At 39.3% G+C, this 12,000-nt stretch overlaps 1 protein-coding gene across 1 annotated transcript in view; it reads right to left on the bottom strand.

Annotated features, from left to right (window-relative positions):
* Nucleotides 1–2,268: 2,268 nt before the first annotated feature.
* The window catches only part of nlk2 (nemo-like kinase, type 2), a 22,499-nt gene continuing 12,767 nt past the window's right edge, over nucleotides 2,269–12,000 (bottom strand). The window contains exons 7-11 of the mRNA XM_029445876.1: nucleotides 10,548–10,649; nucleotides 9,863–9,949; nucleotides 8,435–8,633; nucleotides 6,724–6,817; nucleotides 2,269–6,231 (exon numbers count right to left, since the gene is read on the bottom strand). Coding sequence (XP_029301736.1) covers nucleotides 6,177–6,231; nucleotides 6,724–6,817; nucleotides 8,435–8,633; nucleotides 9,863–9,949; nucleotides 10,548–10,649 — 537 coding nt within the window. The 3' untranslated portion in view covers nucleotides 2,269–6,176. The remainder of the gene's footprint in view (nucleotides 6,232–6,723; nucleotides 6,818–8,434; nucleotides 8,634–9,862; nucleotides 9,950–10,547; nucleotides 10,650–12,000) is intronic.

Here is a 12,000-nt window from a genome sequence, read left to right as displayed (position 1 = left end):
TGGGCGGACAATGAAGTTAAAATAAAGTACAAATGCTAAATGGCACGGTGGTGCAGTGGTCAGCACTGCCACCTCACTCTCTGGTTTCCTTCTACAGTCCAAACACATGCAGGTCAGGTGAATGTGAGTGTGAATGGCTGTCTCTGTGTCGCACACACAGACACACACACACACCTTTAAAGATAAGAGGTTATAGATAATGGATGGATATATATGCTATTTATGTCCTGAATTTATATACATTACATCAATCGAGCACAATATGATGACATTGGTCATTGTGCACCAATAAGGCAGAGCATTCTGAAAGGAGAAACTCAGGGCAAAAAAAGTCCACACATCCCTGCTGCACTATTTGCTGCTGCTTCATTAAGCTCATCGCTTTGAGTGCACAGTAATAACTGAGATGATGAGTGGATCAAACCTTCACATGAGCATTTTGGCAGCTGGACAGTCAGATAATAATATTCAGAGAGACTTAAGTAAGAAATAAATATATGATCAACTAAACGTATATAAATATATTACAAAGTAGTTGCTTTGTACTTTTCATGAAGTGTGGTCTTGTGCTGTGTGAGGTTGTCTTCATGTTTGGCTTCACGGGAGAAGAATGAACAACAATGTTTGCCATTCTTTAAATGTCATATTTAATGCTTTCACCATTATTTTTCAGATTGAACCTTTGAGGTAAACCGAACACTTTCCAAAATGACATCTGATATCGTGTCATTAAGTTTGATTTACAGTGCTTGAACGCAGAGTTTAAAAGATACATATATGTACTGTATATACTGCAAGTTTTATTCAAATTACAATGCATCTGATTAAAACATCAAATATACAAGCATTGTATAAGACAGCAAATTATATGAATCCAAATAGTCCAGTAGTTGCTGAGTTGGGGTTAGTCTCTCACACAAGTTTGTCAGTTATTACTCTACAATCTTTCAAAATGAGCATCATTTGATTCAAGTACTTCATTCCAACACAAAATAAAACATATAGGAAACTACTCCAGCTACACAGAGTTCATACAGGCGATTGGGGGCAGAGACTGTTTCCACTGCTGGCTGTGTTCATTCCTGAGAATATTCCCATTAAGTTTCCAATAGCAACCCACAGCACGCCTCTTCTGTCGTCTTTTGTTTCAGGATAGTCCTCGTAGAATGGGTAAGAGACAATCCACAATAATACACAGTGCCACTGTGCAGTTCTCATAATGGCTTGGAGTGGATTATCCCATTCATGTGACCAAAATCAAATGATGAAACACTGCAGATACAGAAAACACAAATAGAGAAACACTAGAATGTACGTAACCAAGTTACAATATGATTCTAACTAACTCTTACCAAACGTTTCCAGGTGAAAACTAATATAAGGCTTCTGCCATATTCACATTCTAACAGAAAACAAGGCTCTTGCTGCACGTTCTGCTTCAGAGGGAGTGTGAAGTCTATGCAGTTTATTAGCAAAAAGGGCTTTAATAATTGTAAATACTTAACAGAACAGATAAAACTGCATGAAGTTAGAGACCAGCGTTATTACTGCGTGAGACTCACAACAGAGCCTCAAACTGTATTTGTAAAATAAACCTGGTGGTTAAATCTGAATGCTAATATTTTACCCAGCAAACATGATGCTTTATTGTTTAGTTACATTAAGAAACACTCCTGCAGCAGCCTTCAGACAATAGCTGGGTTCACAAAGTGAAACTCGTTTGAACTTCCACACAGTGCGTCCATCAGCAGGAGCAACAGCAGTTTTGTGCAGTGATGTGAATATGGCGTTACACTAGGTGTATTATCTCCCGTAATATCAGAATCAGGCCATGACAATGTTCAAAATTAGAATAGAATGTTTTTCAGTGTCTCTCACACATTTCTGTTGTTAAACTTGCAGTGTTTTCTGTATTTGCAGTGTTTCTCTGCGCTGTATAGTATGTGGTTTCAGATTGACAAATGGGTTTCTTTCATGTATTACAAACATTATGGTGTTTTCTTCATTTCCTTGTGTTTAGTTTAGTTTTCAAAGGTTGCAGTACATTTGGGCCCCAGTGCTCTTTAAATGGAACCTTTGTGTTTGGCAACTGTTTGTCAACCTAGAAAGAAATATTCCTGCGCTAAGCAGAAGCCACGGTGTGAAGTTACCGGAAATAACCAGCTCTATGAACAAATGGAAACTACTAGGGCTGGGTTCTCTAGGCCAGTTCCATATCAGGCATGGCTATCAGTTATGAAATATCTGGAATCACTAACGAATCTCTTATTGAACTTTCATTTTTTTATTAGCAAACCATTTCACATATCTTATATCTACAATACTGTATGTTAAGCAAACAATTCCAGACTGTATTCTGATTAAAATTCTATTGAACCCCAACCATACACTGTGTAGTACAGCCTGCAGAGAACTACTGAAACACTAGTCTAACTAGTAGCCTGAAAATAAGACAAAACAAGAAGTTAGTTTATTATTTGAAAGTCTAAAAGTCGTCGACACTGAGCTTTGAACACAGCCGCGGTGGTGAGAGCAGAGACTCTCCCTGCACAGAAGGTCCTATCCTATCAAAGAGTGAAAATAGACTAACAGTCAGGGAACCCTTGGCTATTGGTAGTACTTAGTAATACAAACATCTGATGATTCAAAATTTCAGGTGAATGCTTTGCACATGGATAGTGCAGGAAAGTCTGCAGGGGGAGCAGTACATGTTATTATTTCAGTATAAAAGCTTGAATGGATATTCAAGTGTTTTCAAATCATCCCCACATGAAATCAGACAGGTGTGGAGGTAAACAAAGCCAAGTTATTGAGCTCAAGAGGTAGAGACCAACACGGTGAATCATTTATATACATATTCACACAGTGCTGCTGTGGTGAAATAATTAACAACAATAACAAAAAAAGGCTTTCCTTAGATATATCTACAACTCTGCTGTACACACAAGATACAGTTAAAATGACTGAGTACTCTGTGGATCATTACAGGATTTGTCGTCTTCTACAGATCCTAGTTGCAGGATAAAAATCAAGAAAATATATACATTTGTATGCAAGTTTTAAAAATAAAATGAACTTCACAGCCTTAGAAATGTGCAGGCTAATACAATTTCTATACAGTGGTTTTGTCTTTTGTTTAGGTTGGTGTGTAGATTTTGTTCTATATTTAACATATGTACATAATCATACTTTAATGTGTGCGAATAATGCATGCCATAGAACACAAGAACAGGAATAGAAAACAATTCTAAAAAATATATTAAATAATTTACTTCAAAGCTCTTTTTTCTGGAGACAGTGCACATGTATGAGGAGGAGCGGGAACACACTTTAGCATTGGATTAGCATTTAGAAAAACCCATATAGATGAGACCATGCCATCATTCATACATCATTCATATGCTACTTGTTTTCGTTCTAAGGGGAGCTGCTTGAATGCAATCCATGACGAAAAAGTCGGTCAATAGTATGTTATATTCAAGTAGACAGAACGAAGAATTAACACCCATAAAGAATGATATTGCTGGTTAAACTGCTTCTTTACCTTGGTATGTTTTCATTTTCATATTTTGTTCATAACATTTGTCCTTATACGCTGGACAAGAACAAGCAGTTTCTACACAGGCAGGCTCCAGGGGCAGTCTGGATCTGGCCTGTACTAAGCTACCACAGCCACTCGATGCTTTTATACTTTTAAGGATTTCTTTACAATCTGGGTCTGATTGACAAAGCGTTGGCCTTCACCCCCCATCCTTTAGGAGAACATCTGGACGACCCTGCAGCTTAACCCTAACCCTGTACAACTTATCCACGTGTCTCCACAGACCAGTGGGTCTGTCCACACCTGCACATCAACTTTCTGGGTTAGATTGTTCTGATCAAACAGAACTGGATTGCACATGTTGCTGCCCTGACGCAGCTGCTCTGCTCAGCACCTGTTAGATATGCAGAGCCATGACCAACGTTTCACTCCACAAACTGTTGAGTAAAATGTTCTCAAACAGGAAGGATGGCCCACATTGTTGTGGAAAAACAGAATTTTTCTTTAACACTAGAAAGGCCAACAGGCTGCAGAGGTCATCAATCAACTCTATTTAAGCTTCATGTACAGAGAGCAGTTCAAGGTCATGGGGGAGCTCTGGAAAACCAACATATTTCAGTGCAGTGCAGTTTCGACTGTCTTGGGTTTTATTCCTGGATAATCTCTGCCTATTCTTTGGGGTATAATTGGCTCAGTTTGTCTGAGTGTGTTAATAGTTACCTTACGGTCCACCAGTGAAGTTAGGAGGCACACAAGAAGACAGCACACATTCATTCATAAAAAAAAACACATCTCACATTACTATTCAGCCCCACACCAGCACTGAACTGAATATTAGCAGTACAGGTGCTCTGGCTGGTCAGAGGGTCAGGAGGAGCATCATAGAATGTCCTGTTCTGCTTCTTTTCCCTTCGTCAGTACAGTAAGTGACTGCAAGCTTTCTGAAGTCGGATGAGTTGTGTTGTCTTTTTCTTTTAAAGCAGGGCTTGTAGAATGAGCCTTTAGTCTGATCCCTTTTTAAACTTATTTCCTATTCACGGAAAGATTCAATAGTTCTTCAAGTAAAACGCAAATAAGCATTTAAACCCTCACCTTCAACACTGAATCATCTCAACAAAATAACACTTCATCTAAAAACCAAAGCAGATTCCACTGAAATTGCTAATCTGACCACTGTGAACACGCTGTTTACATATTGGGACAGGATCAACTGAATATTACAGAAAATATTTAGAAACAAACATTTAGGGGCCTCATGTATAAACGTCTGCATACATTCATCACTTAAATCATGCGCAAAACAGCATAGACATGCACTCAGTTCCTTGTTCTTATTCCTGGATATTACACTGATATTAAACTTCACCTATATCTTAATAATCACATTCCTGTATGCATTTCCTCTTTAGGGCGCCGTGGGTTTGTGTATACTCTAAGGTTCTCTGACAACAACCAGAAATAGTTACATCTAAGGCTGCAATTTAGTTTCATTCTATTAATTTACCTCCGTTATATTTGGATAAACAGACAAAAGTGCAGTGGTGTGTGCGTTACAGTAAATGATCAGATGTGCCTCTACATGCAAAGATTCCAGTGTGAATATATGAGACACTTTGAAAGAAGAAGGAATGAAAGATCTCTAGTGGGCATGTGCCTCTCACATTTCGACGTGCTACCATCATGTAAAAAATACAACAAAAGTATTTATCCATATTAGGCAAGACATTAATATACTGGCCGTTGCTTCTGTTTAAAGCTAAATATATCCAGAAGACTGACAGACGCATAGCCCACATTCAAACATACTGAACCCCTAAGATGTGGCCTGACATGTCCGTCCATCTACACACATCACTGAGCATAATGTAGAAAATGTGCAGACAGATAATATTTTATAAATCCCAAACCTTGCAAATTTGCCCACAATCTTTTATGTATCATTTGTACACGAGGCTCCGGATCTTTGGCAAACTAATTGTTACATAAGTAAAAACTATGGCCAAATGTGCAGGGGAACACCGGGGATCCAGGGGAACATGCATGTAAAAACTCATTTTTAATAAGTTAAAATATCAATGTGCCCGAGTGCATCTTATAAAATATGGGGAGCTTTCAGTTGGAAAAACGTTGAGCCGACCGACACAATTACAATCGATTGTCTGAATAAGAAGCAAAGTTGGATTTAGTTTACCAGTGCAGAGGTGAAGCTGGGCATAATAATGCAGAGTAGACTGATTGTTTGGGAAATTAATCCATTTGTGATTACAGAAATGTTAAAATAGACATCTTTTTTCAAATTTATATTAATATATATATATATATATATAGCAAAACAAATGTACAGTAACTGTTAAATCTACCTGGAAGTAACCAGATGAGTTCGTTTAAAACATTCTGATTTGGTCTACAGAGCATTTGTCATTCATTTGCATACCAAACTCCTCTAATACACCCCAATAAAGCAATTATCAGTGGATTTCTCTTCATTTGTTTCATATTTCAGCATACACACAGCAGACCTGTGAGTCCTGCTCTCCAGTGAAATGCTACGCAGACGATAGAAGACGTTGAGACGGGTTCTTGTTCCCACTTTAACAGCTCGTCAGCAGGGAAAGATGATGACACACAGCAGCAGCTATTCCCACACCAGCGGAGATGGAGGCATTTCAGAGGGCTGAGCCACTGTGGAACTGTTCAAAAGGAGCCATTAATATTAGCTGGTCATTTGTTTTTCAGCTAAACACATTTGTTACTTGGTTAAATGTGGAGTGGTTAGTTGTGTTGTGTTTCTCTAATGTTACAGATGTTTGAAGAGAGGAGCTTAAAGTCTTAAAAGCACTATTTCAATTCAATTAAAATCATTTATAAAGGCTTTACTGGCATGATATGCAACATGTGTGGTGGAAGCACAACATTAGGTGATGCAGAATACTTGGAATTACACTTTTACATGTTGGGAATTTTGTCATTTGTCATCTCATCCAGATCCAGAGAACACTGTTATCAATGCAACGTATGTGGAAAGGGTATGTGGCTTGTTAGCCTAGCTTAGCACAAAGCAGGAAAACTGCAAGCCTAGCTCTATGTACATATATACATCTAAACATATTAACATGTCCTGTTATCAACACATACACTCTTTAGTTGGAAGTTCTAGTGCTGGATGTTAAAGAGCCTCCTACCTGATGAAGCTTTTGAAAGCAGCCGATTGAGGGTTAATGCAGAGCGGCACTCGACTCCCCTTCTGCTGCTCCAAAATAAACTGGTGGATGATGTCTGTGAGGGAAAAACACAGACCAGCAGAGGAAGATCAGTAACCAAATTCTTACTTTCATTTGTTACTTATTGTAACCTAATTTCACCAATAATCAGCAGCTACGACCTTTACGTGCCCTTCTTCATTACGGTTCTTTTGACTGCCAAATGACATGAAAATCTTTTAGGTCCAATTGCAAGTGTTTGTCAGATGGGGAGGAAGCAGTCGGCAAGGTTTTGAGACCAAGTCGTTTGAATATATTTTAAGTTATTTGACTGTATTCAAATGTATTTGACTTAAGTCCAACTACTCCAACTCTATTCCAAGTCATTTGAATGGTCTGTACCTCTCCTGTGAATATTCTCTTAGTATTTCCAATACCTGCTGCCCCGTGTCTGAAGGCCAGCAGTTCCCTGTCTCCACTAAACTCCAGTTAATGAGCTTTAAAGATTCCACCCTAGTCCACCAGAGGGGCTTTCAGCGGGAACATCTTCCCCAGCCCTTCAACTCCAGCTCTCTCGATGGACTCGCTCTCCTTCTGTACGATCTGTTACCCAGAGAACACTTCCTCTGCATGCAGGCATGTCAGGCAATCACGAGACTAACCGATCGGAGGCATAATCCATTATAAAATATTAAAACTGGCCCTGAAGGTCGACATAACTTTTGATTGTCTACAAAACAACTCTACAGGGCACCTTTAATAAGTGCGTGTGCATTATCCACAATGCATCCAAAAATCTGTCAAGTGCGACTGGTGCATCTGACATTTAGTGTGTGTGTGTGTGTGGCCGGCAGCCCCACTGCGCTCAGCATTTTTATAAATAAAAAAATAAAAATAATAGATATATATATATATATATATATATAAAAAATATATATATATATATATATATATATATATAAAAAATATATATATATATATATAGATATATATATATATATATATATATATATATATATATATATATATATATATATATATATATATATATATATATATATATATATATATATATATATATAAAAAATATATATATATAAAAAAAAATATATATATATATATATATATATATATAAAAATATATATATAAAAAAAAATATATATATATATAAAAAAAAATATATATATATATATATATATATATATATATATATATATATATATATTATGCATATGTGCAACCAATATAAAATGTTAGTCTGGAGCCCTGCAATAGAGAAAGACATTGGAGCTATGAATAAACTCCGTCACTACCGTATGTCAGCTCCAAACTGTGCTCTTTAAAGTGTTTTATTTTAATCTGCAAGACTTTTATTTCCAAAGTCAGCTTTGCCACGAAAGAAGAAACATTGTGTGCGTGCTACAATCTGCTACTGCAAGTGCTCTTTCCTGTTCTCTTCAGTTCACTCACAAAGAGTGATTTTGCATGTGGTAGAATATTCTACAGGCCTAATCTGGCAGATTGTGTTGTTTAGTGAGTGTAAATAAAATAGACAATAGTAAGAAGCCTAAATTTAGTTATGACTGAAAGAATCATAAGGATCAACAACTGCTCTTTGCTGAAACCTTTTGTCAACGTTAAAATGTCTTTCACCAGTAAGTAGCATTAACTCAGCGCAGCATATAAACGTACCTTTGACCTGTCTCACAGAGCTCAGATTCTTCTCAAAACCATCATCAAACTTGGGATTAGTGACGGGCTCAAAGTCGCTGGTGTAAACACGGCCAGAGGATGTGGTGTAGCAGCATTTGCACATGCATGTATGGTAGCGCAGACGACCCTCGTCCAGGTAAGGGTGAGCCAGGGCGTCCTTTGCTGAAATCCTCTTTGACTGGAGACCAAACACACAAGTTATATTTGAGTAACAATACGACACGTTTTACATTCATCTTAGCCTCAGAACACATGTGAAGAGAAATCAAATACAAACGTTTTGTTCAGCTGCACCATTCAGTAGGGCTGAATGATTTGGAAAAAATATCCAATTGTGATTCTTTCACTGATATTGCGATATGATTCCCGATATTGGAGGGAATGATTATTTTTTGTTGAGTGCTTGCGTCTTTCCTATTCTCGTCAACAAGATATCTCAGGACGAGATATGGTCAAATTTGACACAAACGTCCACTTGGACTCAACGATGTACTGACTAGAAATTGGTGGTCAAAGGTCAAGGTGGTGGCGCAGCCAGGAGAGCAGCCCGCCGGGGAGGAGAGAGGTCGGCAGAGCCGGCACTCTGCAGCCTCCGTCAGAGGAAGCTCCAGTCAGCGACCGGAGAGACTTGAGCTCAGCCAGAAGCAGCTCCAGCCCTGCAGTCACAGCTGCTGCTGGACCTGTTTAACGGCAGCAACAGGGAGTCTGCAGTTCCCCGGTGCTGTGGCTGAACTCCAGCTAACTGAAGCTACGCCGTGTACCGTCAACACTGTTACCTCTTCACACTCTGTTGATAATGTTAGTTTGATGTTTTAATGCTGGCAGATCTTACACACTGAACCTTTAAGTCTGTAGTAGCCTATAGAATATGTAGGCCGGGACATTACTGCAGCATAATACTTCATTCAGAATGGTATTTTGACTAAGGGACTGTATTAAAAACTAGAAAAGTACACTGAGTAGAGTGCAGCTCTCTGCAACGTGTGTCGGCAAACAACCGCCGCTGCCATGTTTGATCGAATGAATATTAACCACATTTGTCTAACCTCCCCCCGTCTCGACCGCAAGCACATCAGACGTGTTCTTCACCCGCACGTCTCACGCTACACATACTCTCATTTTATTCTATGTGCAGCTGTCTGCACTGACTGTGTGCAGGCTCTCAGCTGTGTCTTAGCTGGGCGTAACTGCGACCTGAAGCGTTTCATGCTTCAAGTTCTTTTTTTTATAATGCGGTTGAAGCCCAATAAGGAGGAACTGAATACATATAGTTATCTACATTTTGCAACCTAGGTGTTCTCCTGTGTTTTACTTTGCCAGAATTATACTTCAGTGACTCACTGAAAGGGTTTAATTCATTAACAAAACGTCATTTGAAACTATGTACATGAATAACAGATGACTCACCGGATCAAACACCAGCATCCTACAGAGGAGGTGCACAGCTTCATGGGTTGCTTGGCTAGACAGTGTGTACAGAACAGGAAGGGATGGCTGCAGACAAAACAGACATCACAACATCAACCATCCTCATCCCGTCTCTTTCAGCTACTGATGTACATTATAAACATGTGTATCAAATAATAACTTTTACATTTATTGCAGTTCTAAAGAATGTGCCAGCAGAATGTGGGGAGGAAGACTGCAAGCTGCTTTAAACATGGATGAATGGTTTCTAAATCTGGAATAATCAAAATGGCCCAAATCACTGGGAACACGTGTCTTCAGCAGAGGGCATGACTTGCTGTTACCACAGGGGCAGGGAGGCAGCAGCGCCTGATGATCCTGCAGGGGCCGGGGGCCGATTTTGTTAGCCTACTGTCGCAGGCCCCAATTTTAAAGATGGTCACCTCTGGGCTGGTGGGGAAATATCGGCAACTTCTGAGAAAACTTTCCAGGTAAAAACATATTTAGAGGTTGTGACATAGTGTTACTGCAGGGCTGCAGAGTCTATAGTATAGACTCTATACTGTAGTATCACTACTGACTGCTGTATGTCAATGCAAATGACAACCAGTTTAAATGACGATGAATCATTCCATCTTTTCAGAAAGACAGGCGGGAAAGCTCTACGCAAGAATAGATCGCTCACCTGTTTGTGAGGTCCTCTGACAATGTGTGTACGGGCGCCTTCACACGCCGTCCTCATGGCTTCCATAGAGGGAGTCCCCAACAGGTCAGTGATTAAATCCAGCTACAAGGCAAAATAACACTTATCACACACAGTACACTAAGATAGGGATGTTTGTTTCTGCATGACTCACAAGATGTTGGTCTTTAGGAACAGAAGCATTTAGTTCATGTATGCCAGTGAGTAACGAGAGCCCACCAGTAATACAGTCCGTCATTAATTAAAAAGGCAACACAATGTATAAGAAACATCGATGAGGCTCGCATGTATCCAACATGGCTGCACTTACCCAGAATGTTCTTTACATGCATGAATTGGCAATACTTGTTATCATGAACAATTCTCATATAGCTCAAGCTGATAGTGGGTGGTGATGGTCTAGTGGGCTAGTGGTACAGCTTCCAAATACAACACTGGATGGTTGTGAGTTCAATACAAGGCTGTCACCATTGAGCCCCTGAGGAAGGTACTTAACCCTGAGTTGCTCTATGGAGACTGTCCCTGTACTTAGTTCACTGTAAGTCGCTCTGGATAAGAGCATCTGCTAAATCAGCGGTCCCCAACCTTTTTTATGCCACGGACCGGTTTCATGTAAGACAATATGTTTGTGGACCGAACATATACGAAATAAAACAATACGGCCGGCATAAAAACAAATATAAAGTGCATAAAAAAACTCACCATTACGCTGAATTAGTGTGATTCCTGAGCTTGTGTCTCTGCTACGAGCCGGTCTAATATAGGGGGATACATTCTTCACCAATAGTAAAAGGTTTCTTCTCTTAGCGACACGGTTAGTCACTAAGTATGACGCTCTCAGTGCACTCGCATGTGTTGATGTGGTGACCATCAGTAATTGTTTATGTCCTTCTTGTTCATGTTTTTTTTCTTTAAAGAAACTCCCAGGGCTTTTACTGCCGGGTGCCAGCGAAGCCGCTATGAAGGCTTCGTTGCCTCATGTGCGAGCCTGTATATTATGCAGAGCAGCACATGAGAATCACCTGTAGTGGTAAACACGTATTTTAAGTAGTACATCTGATATTGTCCTTTAAATGTCTCCTCATTGGGTCTTTTCCCTTTTCCAAAAAAACTCTTTAAGACGTTTGTTTTCCTCTCATTGTTGCTTGTGGGCTTAATTTTTTTGAAGTAAAGTATCACGTGACAGACGAGCGTCTTGACATGTGTCAAGAGACACAGACGCACAGACAGATGTATCCGGTAATATTTCAAAATAAAACCTTTCAAAATAAAAATAAAAATGTATTCAATCTTTCTGTAGTGGCCCGGTACCAAATGACCCACAGTCCGCGGCCCGGTACCGGTACTGGTTGGGGACCACTGTGCTAAATGACATGTCATGTAATTTAATGTAATATTGCTACAGTTTTTCTATTGGCAGTGACATTACCCTTTA

Source organism: Cottoperca gobio, chromosome 13, assembly GCF_900634415.1.
Source record: "Cottoperca gobio chromosome 13, fCotGob3.1, whole genome shotgun sequence".
In the NCBI taxonomy this organism is placed as follows: domain Eukaryota; kingdom Metazoa; phylum Chordata; class Actinopteri; order Perciformes; family Bovichtidae; genus Cottoperca; species Cottoperca gobio.
Note: the sequence above shows the minus strand (reverse complement) of the source record. Positions and strands in the feature narration are given on the sequence as shown.